The sequence below is a fragment of the Schistocerca piceifrons genome, chromosome 9, assembly GCF_021461385.2.
Source record: "Schistocerca piceifrons isolate TAMUIC-IGC-003096 chromosome 9, iqSchPice1.1, whole genome shotgun sequence".
Lineage (NCBI taxonomy): Eukaryota > Metazoa > Arthropoda > Insecta > Orthoptera > Acrididae > Schistocerca > Schistocerca piceifrons.
In genome coordinates this window covers 99,308,001-99,333,266 of record NC_060146.1, presented here as the reverse complement: position 1 = coordinate 99,333,266, position 25,266 = coordinate 99,308,001, and the positions used below count along the sequence as shown (strand labels likewise).

At 41.2% G+C, this 25,266-nt stretch overlaps 1 protein-coding gene across 1 annotated transcript in view; it reads left to right on the top strand.

Moving 5' to 3' along the window:
* LOC124717250 (esterase FE4-like) overlaps window positions 1–25,266 on the top strand; it is a 207,730-nt gene that overhangs the window by 58,337 nt on the left and 124,127 nt on the right. Inside the window, exons 5-6 of the mRNA XM_047244051.1 lie at window positions 1,663–1,862; window positions 17,679–17,853. Of these exons, the coding sequence (XP_047100007.1) occupies window positions 1,663–1,862; window positions 17,679–17,853 (375 nt within the window). The remainder of the gene's footprint in view (window positions 1–1,662; window positions 1,863–17,678; window positions 17,854–25,266) is intronic.

Here is a 25,266-nt window from a genome sequence, read left to right as displayed (position 1 = left end):
TTCATTCTTAAACTTGATGAAATTATATACATACAGCCACCATCGAATCACTTAAATTTTAAAAACAAGAGTATCTTGGAAAGTTCACCTGTCATTGTCTAGTGTAACAAAGATCCTTACCGCAGCTGTAGATAAAAATAAAGAAACACTAAAAGCCATTGTTGCAATGGGCCATTTACAGCGTAACAATTGTTGAACAATATGAAATGAAATCGTCATAGCTTGGCAACAGTTTATTTTAGGACGTACAAACTGCACAGCATTATGGGAATTAGTATGCGCTGAATGATCCAGTTTAGCAACGGACCCTGCTTTCATTTGGACAGTTTCGTCAATAAGCAAAATTGGCGCATTTGGGGGACTGAAAATCCGCATTTTGTCATTGATAAGTCTTCTCGCCCTCAATGGGTGACTGTGTGGTGTGCAGTGTCCAGTCACGGAATAATCGGTACGATATTCCTTGATGGCACGGTGACTACCGAACAGTACATGAAGGTTTTGGAAAATGACTTCATCCCCATTATCCAAAGTGACCCTGATTTCGACAATATGTGTTTCATGCAAGACGGAGCTCGACCCCATCGAAGCAGGAGAGTGTCTGATGTCCTGGAGGAGCACTTTGGGGACCACATTCTGGCTCTGGGGTTCCCAAAGGTCACTGGCATTGGCCTTGATTGGCCGCCATGTTCTCCAGATCAGAACATACGCGACTCATTTTTGTGGGGCTGTATTACAGACAAGGTGAACAGCAATAACCCCAAAATCACTGCTGACCTAAAACCAGCCATTCAGGAGGTCATCGACAACATCGATGTTCCGACACGTCAGCGGGTCATGCAGAATTTCGCTAATCGTCTGCACCACATCATCGGCAATGATGGCACGCATATTGAAGATGTCATAACCTAAATCCTATTATCTGTAGTGACGTTTACATGTTGAATAATGTGTATGCACGCTCTAGTAACTAATTTACTTTTTTTTCACATAGTTCAATAATTTTCACCCTGTATGCATGACGTAAGCTACCGGTGTCAAACTGCACGTTCCCTATCACGTGGTGATCGTTCACAAGAGATCCCTCACCACTATTCTCATCGCCCTCTTATCACAATGTTTGTGCCTGTGTAGGCCACTTTATTTACCACTTTACCATGTACAGCAGTAGCCAAGATCTTTGGGAAACTGGCATTAGCTGAGCGTTGTACTTCTGTCAGCATGAGGTTTTGGATTCAACACATTTATTAAGCCATGAAAACAGTGGGCAATAAGGACAGGATAAATGTCAGAGAAAAGAAGTGTTACATTACGGTTTTACCAGTGTCTGAGTTTCCTGATTATGTTTCTGCAACATTGAGCTGGGTGACTCAGTGGAATAATGGTCCAAATATTTGGAGTTTAATCTCTGGTCAGTCCTAGTAATTTTACGAATGTTCTCTCCCTTCTTTCGCCTTTTTCAATGCCGAGCTGCACCGTGGTTTGGAATCCACCTCAAACAGTATGTCTCCCTATAACTGGCTGGGCAGACAGTTCAAAGGTTGGAGGACGGCAATGGGGTAGCACCTCTCACATGACTGTAGTGTAGTGACGCACTTTAACGTTCAAACCGAACTTGGCATTGATGACAGCTTTATCTCCACATTGTTTTGTCGACCCTTGCAGGCCTGTTCCGCAAAGCCATCGCACACAGTGGTGTGGCTGTGGGGGACGGCGTGTGCTCCGACCGCATGAGGGCTCGCTCCTTCGCGCTGGGCGCCCACCTGGGCCTCAAGACGGACGACTCTAAGCAGCTGGTGGACTTCCTAAGGAAACAGCCTGCGCAAATGCTGATCGAGAACGCGATGTTTGGTCGCACTGAGGAGGTATGTCACCATATTCCGCAATAGGATCCTAAATACTGCCTGATTTTGAAGTGCTTCGTCACGTCTTTTGTTTCTGACGCTCAGCTGCTTCGCAGCTTCGATTAGAGTCGACAGAGCTGCTAACAGTCAGCCAACGTCAACGCGGAAACGTCATATTGGGCAACGTCAACTGGACAGTGTCAAATGGGACAGCGTCAGTTCAACAAGGCGTAGTGATAAACTGGACAGCGTTAAATGGTGCTACATCTCACGGGTCAGTGTCAAACGAGGCTGCATGAAATCGGAGAGCATCATGTGGCGTAGCGTCTAATCAGACAGCATTAAAGGAGGCAGCGTCAAATAACGCACACTATATAGCTGAGGAGTTCCTGCTGTCAAAGTTAATTACCTTCATGAATATCAGGGATTAAAACTATTACCCTGTGCAATACCGCAAGCCCTGAGGGAAGTGTGGGAAGGGGAGAAGATCGAACAGATATAAGGCAGTCAGGCTAGTTTCGGATTGGTAAGTCATCTTAATGATTAAAATAAAGTAATTCCAGTGAGTTAAGTAATTGATGTTGCTGTTTATATTCAGACATTATTAAACTGCTACCTGAATTTGAGGCAGTTGTCACTGAGTACCGCATTTCCGAGAACTTTTAATACCTGCCACTATTAACGAACAGTGAAATGTTCTTATATTGACTTCGAGTGAAGGGTGTGGATCATAAACTGTTCCATCTCTGTACTGACCACACCACATTTTTAGCTGGTGATCGATACTAGTTTCCCTCTGGGTTTATTCAGTGACTCTGTCGTCCACCACACGTTGAATAAGATCCCTCCATTTCATTACACATTTTTTATAACGTCTGTAGCTGATGTGAACATCCTTTCGGGTGTTAGGTCGCATCGACATTAAACACTAAAATGTAGTAGATAAAAAAATATTCGGTTGGTCGCGTGGACTGACAACGCATTAGAAGGAGAAACAGGAGTCGATATATAAGACGCAGGGGATACAGTATTAGAATCAGAATTTAAAAGAGCTTTGGAAGACCTAAGATTAAATGAGGTAGAATTGACAGATAACATTCCTACGGAGTTTCTAAAATCATTGGGGAAAGGAAGTGGCAACAGAATCACTATTCACGTTGGTGTGTAGAATTTATGAGTCTGACAACATACCATTCGACTTTCGGAAAAACATCATCCACACAATTCCGAAGATCATAAGGGCCGTCAAGTGGAAGAACTATAGCACAACCAGCTTAACAGCTCATGTGTCCAAGTTGCTGACAAGAATAATATAGAAAAGAATTAAAAAGAAAATTGAGTTGCCCAGTTGCAACATCTGCTAAAAGATTCATTACCTGAACTGAGCAAATCGTGAAAAATGTGGGCAGTTTGTTTTCTGCAAGATAAACGAACTATTCTATTTTTTTAAAAAAGTTGGGAGAATCTCTTTTTTCAAGTGTAGTAATGTGTATGATTTCAAATTGGCTGTTTTTTTTTTGTATTTTTGTACACAATTTCCGAATAGCAGGTTTTGCTACCTTAGAATCATTTTAGTATATTTTGCAACCGTTGTAATATTAATGTAGGTTGATTCTTACAAAGAAGAAAAAAGAAACCAGCCACTATTAATACTGCTGTTTATTTAGGTAAAAAGCTACGTTACTGGTTTCGAACTGGCAAGTTCATCATCAGACGGCTGGTCACATGATTTTCAAGATACAATTTACATTATCGTGCTTCCACTGTGGAAGAATAAAAATCGAAAACGGACGATAATGTAAATTGTATCTTGAAAATCAGGTGAACAGCCGTCTGATGATGAACTTGCCAGTTCGAAACCGGTAACGGTATTAATAGTGGCCGGTTGCTGTTTTCTCTTCTTTGTAAGAATTAACCTACATTAATTGTACACACCCATGGTCTCACCATCTCAGTTTGAGACAAAATAGCGTTGTAATATTGCTTCGATGTGCGCTCTAGTGGCGTGGCTATGCAATGTTTTAAAGTAAAATACATAAATAATGAAATAAATAGTCGAATAAACAATTAAATAAATACTAAAGATTAAATAAATAATACGTTTGGCAAAAGCTCAGTACTGAAAGTGCCATTCGAATTTACGAAGGTTTTTAAGCAATCAGACGAAATAATAAAGAAAAGCGAAATAAGTCTATTATAGATTCATTTTAGGAAAATACAATGCACTCAATTACGAAAACAATAATTTGAAAAATAGAACAAAAACATACGACTCATAAAAGAAATACCTCGGATCTGACAGCTGTCTACGGAAATCGTCTATCATCACTGTGAGTACTAAAGCATCAAAAAATAGTTGAAAGGAAAAGTTTACAACATTTCCGTTACCTTCGCGTCCAGTAATTCGAGAGTCTCCTCCTCTCTTTTCTTATGTACTTGTACTTCTTCTTGACCTTGAAAGACTGCAACATAAAATGTAAGGTTATCGTGTTGTTACCAGCCATCACCATAATGCCTAAGTAGCAAAGCTTTTGCATCCTTTACTTTAGCATTTCCAATACTGCACTTTTCAGGACAAGAACAGGCCTTTCGGTATCTTTCAATGACTTTCCTTTTTTGAGGATGCTTTCTGGTTCTTGAATCTCCAAGTTATAAAACTGTTTCTCTTGGACAAGTCAAATCTTTTTGCTCTTGCTTCTGGGTACACACATTCTTTGAGCTTATTGAAAGACGAAGTGCCATCTACCTGTATCTTTCAGCACATGAGCCGTGATTGCTTTCCAGTTCCTCACATCGTAATCGTCTCCCAAGCAAACAATTTTCGCGCGTTTTCTCATGATTTTAATTTATCTGTCAGGGTTTTCGATAACTTTCCCCTCTGTCGCGGGGCGGGGCCGGGGGAGAAAAGAATGGCCTACAATGGGGAACCACATTTCAATCTTTTCCACAGCAGGGAGCACCCTGTTCAAAACCAGTGCATTATCATTTCGATCATGGTTTTGTTCTTGTCTGACCTCCACAGTCATCAGCGAACAAACGAACCTTTTTAATAATGTCGAGATTTGATGCGCATAATGTATGGTGCACAGCAAACGCTCTCTGGTTTGGACCCTCTTCGTAGTCGCTCTCAAACTACACATAACTGTAGACGTTTTCCAGAGTCTGGAGAGCATGAGAATTGCCAGTGCAAACTGTGAAGGTATACAGGTACGTCTGCTTTGAGAAATAAGTGGCCTGATCAGTCAGTGCTGGAAGAGGCGCGTTCTTTTGGCGTTATAGGTTATAGCAACTACTCCGACTTCTTCTGACCTGTCATAAGAAACAGTGGTCTTTTTCCCCATGAACGACGACCTCCGCTTTTAATTTCTTCTTTTCACTCGGATCTTTTCCTACACTTACTCGAGACTCCAAACTCGCCAAGATAGAACTCTTGTCCACAACAGGTGAACCAAATCCAGTGTCAAAATTTTTGCTGAAAATGCTTCCGTAAAAGTAGTAATGTTTGTGGATAATCGGCGTTGTACGCCGCCCACATTTTCTTGATCGACAGGTCTGAGATGTATCCGCGCTCACAGTTCTTTGCTGTGGTGTTTTTCCAGAGGTTTAAAACGTGTATTATGGTTGATCAAATTAGAGTATATGCGGAAAATCTAAAACCTCCAACTCAATTTTCATTTCAGTGAAACATTTAAACTTCTTATTGTTCCATCACATTTGCGTTCATATTTTCCACGCCTTTTCGGCTACCTACGGAGTCTTATCAGCGGACTGAATGGCGTGGAGTCCCGTTCTTTGCCTGATTTTCCGAAGCGGGGACGTACACTTTTTTTTCCGATTCCCCTTCTTGCTTTGGTTGTTCCCATTTTGTTTCGCTTGGTGTATCTCAAATACACCGTCTTTCTCTCCTTGTTGTTGTTGTGGTCTTCAGTCCTGAGACTGGTTTGATGCATCTCTCCATGCTACTCTATCCTGTGCAAGCTTCTTCATCTCCCAGTACCTACTGCAACCTACATCTTTCTGAATCTGCTTGGTGTATTCATCTCTTGGTCTCCCTCTACGATTTTTACCCTCCACATGCCGGCCGCGGTGGCCGTGCGGTTCTAGGCGCTGCAGTCCGGAACCGCGGGACTGCTACGGTCGCAGGTTCGAATCCTGCCTCGGGCATGGATGTGTGTGATGTCCTTAGGTTAGTTAGGTTTAAGTAGTTCTAAGTTCTAGGGGACTGATGACCTAACATGTCCTACGAACCGATCCCTTCTTCTAGTCAAGTTGTGCCACAAACTTCTCTTCTCCCCAATCGTTTTCAACACCTCCTCATTAGTTATGTGATCTACCCATCTAATCTTCGAAATTCTTCTGTAGCACTACATTTCGAAAGCTTCTATTCTCTTCTTGTCTAAACTATATATCGTCCATGTTTCACTTCCATACATGGCTACACTCCATACAAATACTTTCAGAGACGACTTCCTGACATTTAAATCTATACTCGATGTTAACAAATTTCTCTTCTTCAGAAACGCTTTCCTTGCCATTGCCAGTCTACATTTTATATCCTCTCTGCTTCGACTATCATTAGTTATTTTGCTCCCCAAATAGTAAAACTCCTTTACTACTTTAAGTGTCTCATTTCCTAATCTAATACCCTCAGCATCACCTGACTTAATTCGACTACATTCCATTATCCTCGTTTTGCTTTTGTTGATGTTTATCTTATATACTCCTTTCAAGACACTATCCATTCCATTCAACTGCTCTTCCAAGTCCTTTGCTGTCTCTGACAGAATTACAATGTCATCGGCGAACCTCAAAGTTTTTATTTCTTCTCTATGGATATTAATACCTACTCCGAATTTTTCTTTTTTACCCTTCACTGCTTGCTCAACATACAGATTGAATAACATCGGGGAGAGGCTACAACCCTGTCTCACTGCCTTCCCAGCCACTGCTTCCCTTTGATGTCCCTCGACTCTTATAACTGCCACCTGGTTTCTGTACAAATTGTAAATAGCCTTTCGCTCCCTATGTTTTACTCCTGCCACCTTCAGAATTTGAAAGAGAGTATTCTCTTTTTAATTATACTAAATTCTTCTCGGTTTCTGCTGATACGTTTCAGGAGTTTCATGTTTGTCATGTCTGTTGTGCACTGTATCTGACGTGCCCTTCTTTATATCTACATTTTCAAACTTTCTTTACATTTAATGTCCAATATTCTACATCGAAAACCTTGAACAAGTACAACATTTTACAGACTTTACTCTTAAGTAAACAGCGTGGCGGTCTGTCTCGCCAAGGGGCCCGGTTTCGATTCCGGCTGGGTCGGAGATTTTCTCCGCTGAGGGACTGAGTGTTGTATTGTTCTCATTAACATTTCATCATCACCAGTGGAGGGCAACGGGACACGACCACTCAATCACTTCCCTAGAGGCTTATACGGTGAACCTCTCTGACGAGGTTTCCCCAATGACCAGACCTGCCGTAAGGCAGAACACAAAGTTTTTCTCTTACGTAAAGGTGAAAAATCGAGCACGAAAGAGTTGTTTTCTTTTTTGGCAAAGGTTATCTGGCTTCTCCAAACGGGCCTTCTACTTCACTGTCAACTCTTCGGAAAGCCACGGCTTAAGCACAGCCTACGGCATAGTTTCGATAGTAATTCTTTCGCTTTGCACGCTACAGGTAATGCATTACTGCACAGTATACTTAGTTTTAGACCTACAGATATTGGGAAAAAATATGGAACCATCAAAAATACAGCACATTACCGTGGTTAATATAGTGAAGGGAAAAAAAGCTTCCAGTCAGCTCCCGATGTATAAATACAGGTGGTGTACGGTTTTCAAGGGAATCTTATACCATTCTTCGACGAAAATAATGGTAAGTTCCGGTAACGAAGATGGAGGTGGATAGTGACCACGCTCCTTAGTCTTAAAAGTGTACACAAAGTCTCAATAGTATTGAGATCCGGTGCCTGTGGAAGCCAGGGAGATGCGACAGTTGATCCTCGAGCTCACAAAACCAGTCCAGGGCGATGTGAGCTGTGTAAAGAGGGGCCCGTCGTCTTTGAACACAGCATCAGCAATGGGGATCAAACACTGCACCAAGGGACGTACCTTTTTTTTTTGGTCATCAGTCTACTGAATGGGATGATGCGGCCCGCCACGAATTCCTTGCTGTACCCCAGACGTATATCCTCAGAAATTTCTTCCTCAAATTAAGGCCGGTATTTGATATTAGCAGACTTCTCTTGGCCAGAAACGCCTTTTTTGCCATAGCGAGTCTGCTTTTGATGTCCTCCTTGCTCCGTCCGTCACTGGTTATTTTACTGCTGGGTAGCAGAAGTCCTTAACTTCATTGACTTCGTGACCATCAATCCTGATGTTAAGTTTCTCGCTGTTCTCATTTCTACTACTTCTCATTACCTTCGTCTTTCTCCGATTTACTCTCAAACCATACAGTGTACTCATTAGACTGTTCATTCCGTTCAGCAGATCATTTAATTCTTCTTCACTTTCACTCAGGATAGCAATGTCATCAGCGAATCGTATCATTGATATCCTTTCACCTTGTATTTTAATTCCACTCCTGAACCTTTCTTTTATTTCCATCATTGCTTCCTCGATGTACAGATTGAAGAGTAGGGGCGAAAGGCTACAGCCTTGTCTTACACCCTTCTTAATACGAGCACTTCGTTCTTGATCGTCCACTCTTATTATTCCCTCTTGGTTGTTGTACATATTGTATATGACCCGTCTCTCCCTATAGCTTACCCCTACTTTTTTCAGAATCTCGAACAGCTTGCACCATTTTATATTGTCGAAAGCTTTTTCCACGTTGACAAATCCTATGAAAGTGTCTTGATTTTTCTTTAGCCTTGCTTCCATTATTAGCCGTAACGTCAGAATTGCCTCTCTCATCCCTTTACTTTTCCTATAGCCAAACTGATCGTCACCTAGCGCATTCTCAATTTTCTTTTCCATTCTTCTGTATATTATCCTTGTAAACAGCTTCGATGCATGAGCTGTTAAGCTGATTGTGCGATAATTCTCGCACTTGTCAGCCCTTGCCGTCTTCGGAATTGTGTGGATGATGCTTTTCCGGAAGTCAGATGGTATTTCGCCAGACTCATATATTCTACACACCAACGTGAATAGTCGTTTTGTTGCCACTTCCCCCAATGATTTTAGAAATTCTGATGGAATATTATCTATCCCTTCTGCCTTATTTGACCGTAAGTCCTCCAAAGCTCTTTTAAATTCCGATTCTAATACTGGATCCCCTATCTCTTCTAAATCGACTCCTGTTTCTTCTTCTATCACATCAGACAAATCTTCACCCTCATAGAGGCTTTCAATGTATTCTTTCCACCTATCTGCTCTCTCCTCTGCATTTAACAGTGGAATTCCCGTTGCACTCTTAATGTTACCACCGTTGCTTTTAATGCCACCAAACGTTGTTTTGACTTTCCTGTATGCTGAGTCTGTCCTTCCGACAATCGTATCTTTTTCGATGTCTTCACATTTTTCCTGCAGCCATTTCGTCTTAGCTTCCCTGCACTTCCTGTTTATTTCATTCCTCAGCGACTTGTATTTCTGTATTCCTGATTTTCCCGGAACATGTTTGTACTTCCTCCTTTCATCAATCAACTGAAGTATTTCTTCTGTTACCCATGGTTTCTTCGCAGCTACCTTCTTTGTACCTATGTTTTCCTTCCCAACTTCTGTGATGGCCCTTTTTAGAGATGTCCATTCCTCTTCAACTGTACTGCCTACTGCGCTATTCGTTATTGCTGTATCTATAGCGTTAGAGAACCTCAGACGAATCTCGTCATTCCTTAGTACTTCCGTATCCCACTTCTTTGCGTATTGATTCTTCCTGACTAATGTCTTGAACTTCAGCCTACTCTTCATCACTACTATATTGTGATCTGAGTCTATATCTGCTCCTGGCTACGCCTTACAATCCAGTATCTGATTTCGGAATCTCTGTCTGACCATGATGTAATCTAATCGAAATCTTCCCGTATCTCCCGGCCTTTTCCAAGTATACCTCCTGCTCTTGCGATTCTTGAGCAGGGTATTCGCTATTACTAGCTGAAACTTGTTACAGAACTCAATTAGTCTTTCTCCTCTAAGTTGCATATTAAGTAATAAGAAAAGTTACAATGAAAAGGCAGAATGCCTTATCTTAAAACAAAAGCATAACAATCTTATGCCTTAAGGGCAAGACAAAAACGTTAATTCAAGAGACATTAAACTCGGCTGAAGGCCGCGCAACAACCAAATAACTAATACACAAGCAGGGTATTTACTATGTAACACACAGGTAACGGCGCTCAGAAGTTTCCAAGGATTGGCCTGGGATTGTAACACTAACGCCCATTTACGTGAGACAGGCACCCCTCGTCTTTTTACCTACTTGATCCTCTGCTGCTTTCGCTACTTCATTCCTCAAAGCTACCTATTCTTCTTCTACTGTATTTCTTTCCCCCATTCCTGTCAATTGTTCCCTTACGCTTTCTCTGAAACTCTGGACAACCTCTGGTTTAGTCAGTATATGCAGGTCCCATCTCCTTAAATTCTCATCTTTTTACAGTTTCTTCAGTTTTAATCTACAGTTAATAACAAATAGATTGTGGTCAGAGTCCACATCTGCCCCTGGAAATGTCTTACAATTTAAAACCTGTTTCCTAAATCACTGTCTTACCATTATATAATGTATCTGATACCTTTTAGTATCTCCAGGATTCTTCCATGTATACAATCTTCTTTCATGATTCTTGAACCAAGTGTTAGCTATGATTAAGTTATGCTCTGCGGAAAATTCCTCCAGGCGGCTTCCTCTTTCATTTCTTATCCCCAATCCATATTCACCTACTACGTTTCCTTCTCTCCCTTTTCGTACTATCGAATTCCAGTCACCCATGGCTATTAAATTTCCGTCTCCCTTCACTATCAATTTCTTCGTCATCTGCAGAGAACTTGTACTACTGTAGTAGGCGTGGGCTTCGTGTCTATCTTCGCCACAATAATGCGTTCACTATGCTGTTTGTAGTAGCTTACCCGCATTCCTATTTTTTTATTCATTATTTAACCTACACCTTCATTACCCCTATTTGTTTTTGTATTTATAACCCTGTATTCATCTGACCAAAAGTCTTGTTCTTCCTGCCACCGAATTTCTCTATTTCCCACTATATCTAACTTTAACCTATCCATTTCCATTTTAAATTTTCTAACCTACCTGTCCGATTAAGGACTCTGACATTCCACGCTCCGATCCGTAGAACGCCATTTTTCTTTCTCCTGATAATGGCGTCCTCTTGAGTAGTCCCCGTCCGGAGATCCAAATGGGGGACTATTTTACCTCGGGAATATTTTATTACCCAAGAGGACGCCCATCGTCATTTAACCATACAGTAAACCTGCATGACCTCGGGAAAAATTGCTTTCAGCCGTTCGCAGTACCAGCACAGCAAGGCCATTTTGGTTAGTGTTACAAGGCCAGATCAGTCAATCATCCAGACTGTTGCCCCTGCAACTACTGAAAAGGCAGCTGCCCCTCTTCAGGAACCACACGTTTGTCTGGCCTCTCAACAGATACCCCTCCGTTGTGGTTGCATCTACGGTACGGCTATCTGTATCGCTGAGGCACGCAAGCCTTCCCACCAACAGCAAGGTAAGTGAGTGACATAGGCCTCCTTGCCCGATTTAGGTGTTCGTATGAATGTGAATGTGATCACTTCGAAGTAAATAATGAAAACATAACAGTTTGTCACATAACCTGGAACAAATGAACGCAACAGTTTTAGAATCCCACAGTTTCTCTGTACATTGACAAAATAAATGGTTTTAACGTTTTTCAAAATATGGCTCTGAGCACTATGGGACTTGACATCTGAGGTCATCAGTCCCCTAGAACTTAGAACTACTTAAACCTAACTAACCTAAGGACATCACACACATCCATGCCCGAGGCAGGTTTCGAAACTGTGACCGTAGCGGTCGCGAGGTTCAAAACTGAAGCGCCTAGAACCACTCGGCCACACCGGCCGGCTAACGTTTTCGAAGTAACGTACTGTTTTGGAAGTGTTGATTCTTGAATTCTTTTGTCGTAACATAGTTCACACCCGTTTATTTCTTGGTTTGATATCTGTGAATGGTGTATGCGGTATTTCGCCTGCTCTCATTGTTCAACACATTTACTTGTGACAATAACGTATTCTTACCATGACTTATATTTTGTAATCAGCGTATAGTATGACAACTGCCAAGACTACAGAAAGAGGGCAGACATTTCAATGATCGGACGGACAGTTCATAAAGTTGTGAAAAAATAAATAAAAATAAATAGCACCAAGATGTAACCCACTTCACAGTCCAACGCCGTGACCACATAACCACAAGGCTATGGCTTACGTTCTACACAGTGTTGCACTTGTTGAGCTTGGACGTCCACTGGTTCTGTTTTGCTTTTGTTTTTACTGTTCAGTACAACTGGTTTTCATGCTTGATCTGTGTTCAGTTTTTGACGAGCTATCCTCTGGGTAATCTTACCACTAAATCTGAAGGGGTGCGGGAGGGAGGTTCCCTTGTTAACACTGTAGCACAAAACGGGATCTCTTGCCGTTCCATTGCGTATGGTGTGTGGGCAAACAATGTGCACACTGCAGTTAGTCTACTGTTGTTTTTGCAGTTCCAACGGAAACGATACGTAGCAGGCCGTTCGTAGATTCTTCACTTACAAGGGAGCCCTCCATACTGTAAATCACGGATCTTGAGCTTCAAATGTTGTAGAGGCACCCTGAGTACCTGGCTATCCGGTTTTTTAGCGACAGGCCTTGTTTTTGAGAAAATCGATTTTGAAGTTCATTGTGCGCTTTGTATATCCGTAATATTGCATGTATTCCGAACAAGTCACCGTAGCGCACCGGTAAAGGTTCACGGTTACCGCGCTGGAGGTAGCATGTTTGAATGCTGCTCCCATACGATTTTTATGTATGCAAGAAACGTCCGAAAAATTTCGCCCTAAAGTTCAAAAACGAGTAGATGAATTAACTTGGAAATACAGAAATGTAGTCGTGTCCTGCGCGAAATCCAGTAAGTTCACGAAACTGGTGTATAAACAATTTTTGCGCTCTGTAATTCTTCCGTAGGTGGGACTGAAATTTATTTTTTTTACCTTATCGATTCGTGGGGAGAGCAAACCGATTCAACTTTATACGATCGTCTGTTCACTGATGAAAGGGAAGCAAGCACCTGCACCCTAATAGTAGTCCCACCAAAGTGCACTCCTTTGCCAGGCCTGCGATGTTTATTTTTACCGAAAGGTTAAAATCTTCACGAAAATTATTCAGAATGCTCCCGACTTGATGAAAGACAATAAAGAGATCGCTTCTAGGAAAGATTCGATAAAATTACATTCGCTAATCCTACATCGATTCAGCGCACATGATTTTGAAAGCATGATTAGATACGCATGGTTCGCATCAAAACTGGCGGATTAAAGAGAAATCTTTTTGGATGTAAAAGAATTGTGTTTCCCGGCATCGCTCATGAAGAAACCGTGCGCCTGCAACAGGGTTCCTTTCATAAAATGCGCGTGGTGCTGCGAAAATTTGTGCTCCGCCTGTTTCTATGGTAAGTATCAATGTGTCATATTTTTTTTAATCTTGTATACAAGAAAAAATTAATAACTAAATAGATCTTTATAATTTCGCACACCTTACACTGTTTCTTTGATATTCTTTGAAATAAAATTGAATAATTCGGTCGATTTTGAAAAAAACAAAAGTACACAAGCAAGATTCGAACACGGTACCTCCAGCGCAATAGCCGTGAACCTTTACCGCTACGCTACGTTGACTTGGTCGGAATATGTGTAATGTTATGGCGATACAAAGCGCGCAATGAACTTCAAAATCGATTTTCTCAAAAACCAAAGCCTGTCGCTAAAAAACCGGATAGCCAGGTAATCAAGGTAAGAGCCTCTACAACATATTTGAAGCGCATCAAGATCCGTGATTTACAGTATGGAGGGTCCCTTTGTTAGTAATGGCTCTTGAAACTTGGTTAGTATGCTTTTGCAGGGTAACTGACGACATTATTCAAACATCTATCAGTTCAAGTTTTTCAGCATCGCAGTGATGGTCGTTCCTGTGTGGATCAAACCCGTCATTATTCGGGCTGCGCTGAGGTGACAAAAGTCATGGGAGACCCCCTAATATCGTGTCGAACCTGCTTTTGCCTGGCAGAGTGCAACAGCTCAATGTGTCATAGACAAAAGTCGTTGAAAGTTCCCTGGAGAAACACTGAACTACGCTGTCTCTATAGCTGTCCGCAACTGTGATGGTGTTGCCTGTGCAGGATTTTGTGCACGAACTGACTACTTGATTATGTCCCAAAAATCTTCGATGAGATCCATGTCAGGCAGTTCCATACCAGGCAGTCCGGCTGGCCTTTGATTTGCTCGAATTATTCACAATGTTCTTCAAACCCATCACGAACAAATGTGGCTGGGTGACGTGGCGCACAGACTTCCATAAAAATTCCACCCTTGTTTGGGAACATGAAGTCCATGAATGAATGCAAATGGTCTTAAAGCAGTCAGGCGTTACCATTTCCAGTCAATGATTGGTTCAGTTCGACCAGAGGACCCAGTCCGTTTCATGTGAACACAACCCACACCATTATGAAGCCACCACTATGCATTGTTAACAACTTGGGTCCATGACATCGTGTAATCAGTGCCACACTCGGACCTAGCCATCAGCGCTTAATAACTAAAATCGGGACTCATCTACTCAGCCACGGTTTTCCAGTCGTCTAGGGTTCAGCTGATAGGGTCACAAACCCAAGAGAGGCGCTGCAGGAGATGTTGTGCTATTAGCAAAGGTCGTCTGCCGCAATAGCCGATTAACGTCAGATTTCGCCGCACTGTTCTGACGGATACGTTCGTCATACTTCCCATATTGATTTCTGCGGTTATTTGCCGGTGTAGCCTAGCGGTTCTAGGCGCTTCAGTCCGGAACCGCGCTGCTGCTACGGGCGCAGGTTCCAATCCTGCCTCAGGCATGGATGTATGTAATGTCCTTAGGTTAGTTAGGTTTAAGTAGTTCTAAGTCTAGGGGACTGAAGACCTCAGATTTTAAGTCCCATGGTGCTTAGAGCCATTTGAACCATTTTCCGGTTATTTCACGCAGTGTGGCTTGTCTGTTAGCACTGACAACTCTACACAAACGTCACTGCCTCGGTCGTTAAGTGAAGGCCGTCGGCCATTGCATTGTCCGTGGGGAGAGGAAATGCCTGAAATTTGGCATTCTCCACGAGTTCTTATCACTATCACAGAATCTTGAATTCCCTAACGATTTCGTCAACAAAATGTCCCATGCATCTAGCTGCAACAACAGTTCTGAGTTCAGTGTCTGTTAATTCCCGTCATGCAGCCATAATAACGTCTGAGGCCTTTCATATGAATCACCTGAGTAGAAATGACAGTTCCGCCAATGCACAACCCTTTTATACCTTGTGTACGCGATACTACCGCCATCTGTGTATTTGCACATCGCTATCCCATAACTTGTCACCTCAGTGTATTTGTTAACGTTGAATAAGCCTGTTAGTTCAGTTTGGTATGAGCCCCATAAACATGGTAATATTTTCTAAATGGATGTGTAAGTGATTCATATGTCTCAGTATGCCAGTAAAGAACTGAAATTGGCCACTTGTGATTGAACATTTGTCACCATTCAATTTCATATCGGTACAAATTATTACATCTATATATTTATATGAGTTCACTAATTGTAATTAATATTGATTGTATGGCAATATTGGCAAGGAGACTCTGCCTGTAGCTATTTGACTGCCTGGTGCAATGATTTATGAATCATTGATATTGTAGTGAAGTAGTGGTACTTTCTGGCGTTTCATTAAACGCACAGTTTCAGTTTTCTGTACATTTAAGTTGCCAATTTGTGCGCAATCATAAAAACTTATCTGCACAGATATTTAAGCACCTTTATTCAGATAGTGCTTGTTTGTAGATAACAGCATCATCTACATAAAACTGCTAGGGGTACCTACATCTACATCTACATTTTTACTCCGCGAGCCACCCAACGGTGTGTGGCGGAGGGCACTTTACGTGCCACTGTCATTACCTCCCTTTACTGTTCCAGTCGCGTATGGTTCGCGGGAAGAACGACTGCCGGATAGCCTCCGTGCGCGCTCGAATCTCTCTAATTTTACATTCGTGATCTCCTCGGGAGGTATAAGTAGGGGGAAGCAATATATTCGATGCCTCATCCAGAAACGCACCCTCTCGAAACCTGGACAGCAAGCTACACCTCGATGCAGAGCGCCTCTCTTGCAGATTCTACCACTTGAGTTTGCTAAACATCTCCGTAACGCTATCACGCTTACCAAATAACCCTGTGACGAAACGCGCCGCTCTTCTTTGGATCTCCGTCAACCCGACCTGATACGGATCCCACACTAATGACCAATACTCAAGTATAGGCCGAACGAGTGTTTTGTAAGCCACCTCCTTTGTTGATGGACTAAATTTTCTAAGGACTCTCCCAATTAATTTCAACCTGGCACCCGCCTTACCAACAATTAATTTTATATGATCATTCCACTTCAAATCGTTCCGCACGCATACTCCCAGATATTTTACAGAAGTAACTGCTACCAGTGTTTGTTCCGCTATCATATAATCATTCAATAAAGGATCCTTCTTTCTATGTATTCGCAATACATTACATTTGTCTATGTTAAGGGTCAGTTGCCTCTCCCTGCACCAAGTGCCTATCTGCTGCAGATCTTCCTGCATTTCGCTGCAATTTTCTAATGCTGCAACTTCTCTGTATACTACAGCATCATCCGCGAAAAGCCGCATGGAACTTCTGACACTTATCTACTAGGTCATTTATATATATTGTGAAAAGCAATGGTCCCATAACACTCCCCTGTGGCACTCCAGAGGTTACTTTAACGTCTGTAGACGTCTCTCCATTGAGAACAACATGCTGTGTTCTGTTTGCTAAAAACTCATCAATCCAGCCACGCAGCTGGTCTGATATTCAATAGGCTCTTACTCTGTTTATCAGGCGACAGTGCGGAACTGTATCGAATGCCTTCCGGAAGTCAAGGAAAATGGCTTCTACCTGGGAGCCTGTATCTAATATTTTCTGGGTCTCATGAACAAATAAAGCGAATTGGGTCTTACACGATCGCTGTTTCCGGAATCCATGTTGATTGCTACAGAGTAGATTCTGGCTTTCCAGAAACGACATGATACGCGAGCAAAAAACATGTTCTAAAATTCTACAACAGATAGACGTCAGAGATATCGGTCTATAGTTTTGCGCATCTGCTCAACGACCCTTCTTGAAGACTGGGAACGAATGTATGCAGGAGAGCTTCAACAATGTTCGGGAAGTGGGAAGTGGGCGAGAGGTACTGACACAAGTGAAGCTGCGCTTATATCTCTAAACCCATGCCTGGATGGTTCAGTCATTAACAGCAACAGTCATGAAAGGCAAGGTTTTTGGTGCGAGTCCCAATTCGGTGCGCCGTTTTGATCTAGATGGGAATTTCAAACAAGTGTACACCACTTTAAGCCTGCCTTATCAAAGGATGTGTGGCGAGGAGCTTAACACCTGCCTTGCTGAAAGCAGCATTTACACAAAAAAGCAGGCATTACAAAACATTTCCATTACTGGATACTGTAATCGAATAGTAAGGAGCCACCAGGCAGCCAGGAGACTGTCCATGCCTGGACTGGGCTGTAAGTATTTATCCCTGCTCAGACTGTGCTGAAACATGTTTGTTGCAGGACAAGGCCCGCAGTGTGCTGTTCCCCTTTGTGGGCACTACAGTGGAGCCAGCTGACGCCGAAGGTGGGGCATTCTTCCCGAGGGACCCCGCACAGCTGCTGTACTCTGGGGACTTCCAACATGTGCCCTTCATCACGGGGGTCTGCACCTATGAGGGATCCCTCTTTGTCATGGGTAAGTGCCTGGAGTGGTGACTTCATGGCAGAATCTCAGCAGTCAGGCTATTGTCACAACCTGCTTTAGTAGACTGTCTTCACTCATACCTTGTTGAGATCTGTCTGTCCATTAATGTCCAGTTCTAGTTGTGGGAGAGCACTGCTAAATTGGCGATTGCGTAACACAGTGAAACTATGGCCCCTAGCCGTTTGATCAGGAGCAAACCATTGTAGTCTGTGATTGCTTTTGGAATATACCAGCGTTGTATTTTGAGTTTTCATAAACAATGTTCTTGCTTTAAATTTTTTAAATCTGATATTAAGAAAACAAAGAAACCTCAGAAATTGGCAGTGTACTTTGTTTACTGTTAGTGTTAATAGAAATGATGTTGTGGAAAGAAAAATGGAAATTTAAAGTGTGATTCTTTACAGTTTTCATAAAGGTGTAACTCAACAAGAGTGCCCTCAATTATTTTCTTCAACTGTTAGTAATCGTCTACAGAGGAAAACTGTTTACCACTGGACTGGAGAATTTCGTTGTCTTCATGTTTCCATCAGCGATCAATTTTGTGAAGGTGACCAAAATCTGTTCTCGTCCTCAACGCAACATGGCTGCAAAGCATTGGCTTGTGACTCACTGTGAGACACGGCCATCGTTAAGTGTATTGAAGACTGTGCTACATTCTGTTTTGCACTACAGTTTATAGTACTGGAATAAGTTAAAGACGATCCCCGACAGCTGCAGTCGGTTTGATGTAGGGGTTTCCCATGTTGCTTCAACGAATAATGTAATGGAATTTTGTTTACATCTCTAAGGCAACATCTCGTGTCTGATGCCTTTTGCATTCTGTACTTGGAAGGTGGCAACAGTGCTGCCAGCAGTCAGGGACCTTCTTTCGCCAACTTTACCATAACTGATGATGAAATCTCTTGCCAGTGAATTCTGCACAATTTAATTCATGCTCGAAATCTGGCTAGTGTCAGCTGATGCAAGGAAGTGCTCAAAAAACACGTCTAAGTAAATTCAAAATTCGTATAGGTCATTTTAACCTGAAATGAACACTAGGATTTATTCACACATACCGAAAAATAAACATAAATCGAATGTTTCAGTCTACCTGCATTAAACCACAAAATTAATTATATGATGGAGAAGATCTCTTTACCCAGGCATACTTGACTTATTACCAAATGGATATTTGTTGTTCCTTATGTCAACAAAAAATTCGTGGAAAGTGATTTCAAAACACCACAAGCAGCTGCTAAATGTTTCTAAAATCGTTTTTTCGGAGTATCAATGTCAGTTTCCAGAACTGGTTCGAATACAAGCAATAAGTATATACAATACAAAGGTGAATATTTTGTGAAATTCACATACAATGTGGAGCAAAGACGGAATTTTTCTTTTATTGTTTTTGTGAGAACTTAAAAGTCAGCACGTTTATTGGATGCGAGCATGATGGTGTGGTTTGTATGACACAGTAGTAAATTTCGTGTATGGTGTTGCTTCCAAAACATATGCACCCTCTTGGGGATACTGTATTGAGAATGTAGCATAGTGAAAATATCTATTTTCAACAACAAAACAAAGCGAAAACTTGCCCTGGAGAAAGAATACTTCGCACTGCAAAAGACCATAACGAAAGAAACAATATGTTAAATGACAAAAAGCAATAGCAGAAGGACATCACTCACTAATTCATGAGTTACTACAAAAAACGATGAAGAAATGTGCAGACACACAGTCCCTCACCACTCACATTCCCTCTATCCTCACCCCAATAACCACCCTACAGCTACTACGATCCTTCAGTCAGCCCTGTAGCATATATGTAAGACCACGTGCAGTGCGCTACATGATAGGTCACATGCAGCGAAATGTTTAAATGTGACCTATTAACTGATATTAAATGCATGTAGTACATGCGGGAGAAAGCGTGATTACATGAAAAGGATATTTATAAATGTAAGTTTATAGGAACACAACTATAAAATTTCTGAAAAGTTAAATAATTCAAACGTGCCGCCAAGAATCACTACAGCTCTCCTATAAAAATGTGTATAACAAAATAATTTCCTTTATATTATAAACTTCAACTGATATCTACCATGAGTAAGTGTAACATATTTGGTAGAAACAAGTACGACATTCAACTGCAAAAGACAAAAATCTTTCCTTTGGATCACATTTCACCATAAACCTCTCTTCTTAAAAAATTTTTCAGAAAAGCCTTACTTGCTGTCGTCTTCATACATTTTATATCATCTTCAGCTTTTTACATCAATTATTTTCCTGCTCATAAAGCAAAACTCGCATTTTAGAGTCACATTTCCAAATCATATTCCCTCAGCATTGCTTGATTCTATTTTATTTACTGCACTATCCCTGCTTTAAATTTGTTGATGTTCGTTGTTTAATCACTTTCCAACACATGCTCCATATCACAGCAGTGTACGATAGAGGTATAAACGTGGTAAACCTAATGTTTTGGGCTACATAAGATGGAGGACACCGGCTTTAAGTTTGTAATGACAACTCCCTTCTGTTTTTACCTCCACGAATAGGACTAGCGACTTACAGAGATACCAGCAAGATGTACGTCTGTGAACTCCATACACAGGTCCGATTGCTTTCTTTTGGGCAGTGAATACTTTTTGCCTAAGCGTGGTTACTCCACAATAGTATCCCACAAGACATCAATAAATGAAAATATGTGGGATATATTAACTTACTGACTTCTGTGTCCCAAAAGTTAGGAGTTACTCATGTCGCAAAAGTAGTCGCACACAAATGTTTTAGTAGACCTGCTAAATGTTTTTTTTTTTCAGTTCAAGTTTTCACAATATGTACACATAGGAAGTTACAATCTTCTACGCTGTTTACTAGTTCTTGTTGGTTAACGAGGTCAGTAGGAGGCGCCATATTTTTGACAGTACGAAACTGAATGGACTGCGTTTTTGTTCAAGGTTTAAAGCTATCCCATTTGTGACACAACTTGCTAGGGAGCAACATTGTTTAAGGGGAGTGCTGCAGGTTTAGTAGGACGTAGAAAGACCGCAGAACCGTCGCTCATGTAATATTCTGGCGATGTTCACTTGTCGAATATGTAACATGCATTGCCAAAGGTTGAAGGGGTGATCACCGAGAGAAATAATAATCCTACCCGAACGTTTGTCCTCTAAGCCAGAAAAATACCTGCAAATACTCCTACCTACAAGTACTTACACATACTACTGAAGCTGTTTACATTTTCGTGTGCTGTTTTTTTATTAGCATTAAGTGAGGTTCGTATGTAATGACTCGTTGCAAGAAAGACATTCTCTGAATTGCAGAAGTTAGCTCTATTACGGTGGTACCGACAATCATTTTTTCAACACGCTATTCACGAATGACGTAAGTGTTATTGTGAAAGGAGTGGAGCTTAAAATAAGTGGTGTAGCTAATGCAGTATTTAATAACATCAGCTCGTGGCTTCAGAGAACAGTTTAATTGTATCAACTTCTTGACACTTAAATCTACCCTTGATGTTAGCAACTTTCTCTTCTCCAAAAACGCTTTCCTTGCCATCGCTAGTCTACATTTTATATACTCGCTACTTCGACCATCCTCAGTTATTTTGGTGCCAAACAGCAAAACTCATCTACTACTTTAAGTGTCTCATTTCATAATCTAATTCCTTCAACATCTGTTGATTTAATTCCACTCTATCAATTATCCTAGTTTTGCACTTCCTGTAAATCTCATTTTTCAGACTTTTGTATTCCTTTTAGCCTTCTACATTTACTGCACTTTTCAATTTTCTGCTATCATCATTTACATTCAATATTTCTGTTGTTACCCAAGGATTTCTATTAGCCCTCGTCTTTTTACCTATTTGATCCTCTGCTGCCTTCACTATTTCGTCTCTCAAAGCCACCCATCTTCTTCTACTGTATTACTTTCCCCTGTTCTTATCAATCGTTCCCTAACGCTCACTCTGAAACTCTGTATAACCTCTAATTCTTTCAGTTTATTCAGGTCCTCTCTCGTCTTATTCCTTTGTGTGGTTTCTTCAATTTTAATCTACAGTTCATAATCAATAAATTGTGGACAAAGTTCACATCTGCCCTAAAAATGACTTACAACTTAAAACGTGGTTCCTAAATCTCTGTCTTACCATTATATAATCAATCTGAAACCTTCCGGTGTCTCCAGATCTCTTTCACATGTACAATCTTCTTTTATTATTCTTGAACCAAGTGTTTGCAATGATTCAGTTATGCTCTGTGCAAAAGTCTACCAGGCGACTTCCTCTTTCATTCCTTACCCCCACTTCATATTCACCTACTACTTTTCCTTCTCTTCCTTTTCCTAGTATCGAATTCCAGTCCCCATGACTATTAAATTGTGTCTTCCTTAGCTGTTTGAATAATTTCTTGTAACTCATAATACATTTCTTCAATCTCTTCATCATCTGCTGACCTAGTTGCATATAAACTTATATTACTGTAGTAAGCGTGGGCTTCGTGTCTGTCTTGGCTATGATAATGCGTTCATTATGCTGTTCGTTGTAGCTTATCTGCGTTCCTGTTTTTTTATTCGTTATTAGACCTTCTTGCATTACGCCTCTTTGACTTTGTATTTATAATCCTGTATTCACCTCACCAGAAGTCCTGTTCCTCCTGCCACCAAACCTCTAATTCCCACTATATCCAAATTTAAACCATCCATTTCCTTTCTTAAATTTTCTAGCCTACCTGGTCGGTTAAGGGATCTGACATTCCATGCTCCGACCCGTAAAACGCCAATTTTCCTTCTCCTGATAATGAAGTCCTCCTGAGTAGTCTCCGCTCGAAGATCCGAATGGAGGACTATTTTACCTCCGGAATATTTAACCCAATAGGACGCCATCATCATTTAACCATACCCCCGAAGCTGCATGCCCTCGGGAAAAATTACGGCTGTAGTTTCCCCTTGCTTTCATCCATTCGCAGTTCCAGCACAGCAATGTTGTGTTGGTTGATGTTACAATCCATTCGCAGTTCCAGCACAGCAATGCTATGTTGGTTGATGTTACAAGGCCAGTTCAGTCAATCATCCAGACTGTTGCCCCTGCAACTACTGAAAAGGCTGCTGCCCCTCTTCAGGAACCACACGTTTGTCTGGCCTCACAACAGATACCCCTCCGTTGTGGTTGTATCTACGGTACGGCTATCTGCATCGCTGAGGCATGCAAACCTCCCTGCCAACGGCAAGGTCAATGGTTCATAGGGAAGGATCTGCCAAATACGGAATTCTTGTAAAACCGAAATTTTACTGTCCTAGGGTACCCAAAGAAGGTGACCAATTTAAATTGTTAGGTTGAGGATAGAATGAAGGTTCGATGTCTTGTGCAGAAACTGAATGGTACCATCTCCACTGTAGGAATGACCTGCACTGCTTCTGACAGAAGGTTTGCTAACTTTAATCACTTTCATTTTATAGTGTTTTATTTTGGGACAACCTTATATACTAACCATAAATATTGTTAGCCCAGAAAATGGTGGTCAGACTGTTATGCGAACTTCGCTGAGGTGTCTCGGAATTGTAGCTCTGTCATCCCTTTGCATGTATTGCAACACAGGATCGTTACTGACAATTTTCACTCATTTAGAGGAAAGTGCAACTGCACAAAACGATATGCACTACTCAGTATAATTCATGTTCAGGAGGCTTGTAGCAGAACTAAGAAATTGGAGTGAGATGCCACAAGTATTCAGATGTTTCCTTGTGGCACACTACTTCTGTTATGTATAATAGTTTCCCGCAGATTTGGAAAACATTTTTTCTGTAATGTTATTGATTCGTATTGAAACGTAACAGCTCAATCTTCATAAGATTTCGAAGTTAATTTGGACTGCATTATTAACTGTTATGCCAACAGGTAGTAAATTCGCCTTCTGAGGTCTGTCCCGTAAATTTCTTATGGCTTGTCATTTCGAACAATCGACTATCAAAAGAGATACAAAATACACTGTAATTACAATGTTTGAAACCTGTAGGTAGCTGACTACTGTCAGCTACCTATGCTACTGGCCAACATAACAACATCTAATTACCTCACAATTACTGTAATTCATAAAACTAAACCAAATTAATAGTGTAAACAAAGTGCTTATTTGGACTGCTGTATTATATACTGAATTTCAGCTCACACTGAAAAAGAATGTAGTTGTATTTGAATCAGGAAACGTGGTTGGAATGCTTGGGATAATGTACGGAAGTTTCGATATAATTAACAAAAAGTAATTAATATTGTTTATTCGTTTCATTTCATTATTTCCCCATGAAAACAAGAGGTACGTAATCGTCTTTGTATCACATTCCATGCATCTTAATTGTAGCCATCGGATGGTAACATTTTTTGTAGTTATCAACAGCTGTAATTGTAAGAAGCGAACAATACAGCAGTTGTTAGCAACATTATATAGGACCCACGAGAAATGGTATGGGAGAGGGGGGAAGGGGAGGTAGCAGTATTACGTAAAATCTTAAGCTGCACTTTGTGACGTAATAAATTGCGTGCCTGCAACAATAACTGACTTTTCACGTCATTTGAGAAATATGGTGTTCTCCGGGCGGTTTTCACTTAAGAAACTTAAAGAAAAATCAGCTGCAGCGAAGCAACGAAATGAAGATAAATTCTGGTCAACTTTTGGTAACAAACTGAGTTACATCGCATTTAATTTCGATGACATTTATTTCAGTTACAATTGACCAAATTAATATTTCGTGAAGACGTTTACTTTGAATTATTAATGTTGACAACATTCTTCCTCCATAAGGTGATTACACCGCAGTATAATGCCTCAACGCTTTTTCATCTTTTATTCAATCTTTAATCCTTTTGTTCATAAATTTTGTAATGAGAGCTCCCTCTATGACCGTGTAACTCTGGATTGCATGCTCTTACTGAACTAGGCAAATAAATCCTACGGAACCAGACAAATAAATGAATGGAACAAATAAATAGTTCCAGAAGTTTGGTTCAAAAATGGCTCTGAGCACTATGGGACTTAACATCTATGGTCATCAGTCCCCTAGAACTACTTAAACCTAACTAACCTAAGGACATCACACAACACCCAGTCATCACGAGGCAGAGAAAATCCCTGACCCAGCCGGGAATCGAACCCGGGAACCCGGGCGCGAGAAGCGAGAACGCTACCGCACGACCACGAGCTGCGGACACCCAGAAGTTTCCTCTGCCACACACCTTAATTTGGCTTGTAGAGTATAGGAGTAAATGGAGATACAAAATGCACCACTGAACCTGGAGAAATTAACAAATACGAGTAGTTAACGCAGTTCTGTAAGGAGCGTTGCAGATAATAGCTGCAGAGGACGAAGAAGGTTGAAGTATCGGTCCGTGAGAATTTATTTTGAGGCAGTCATGCACAGAGCAGGTATATG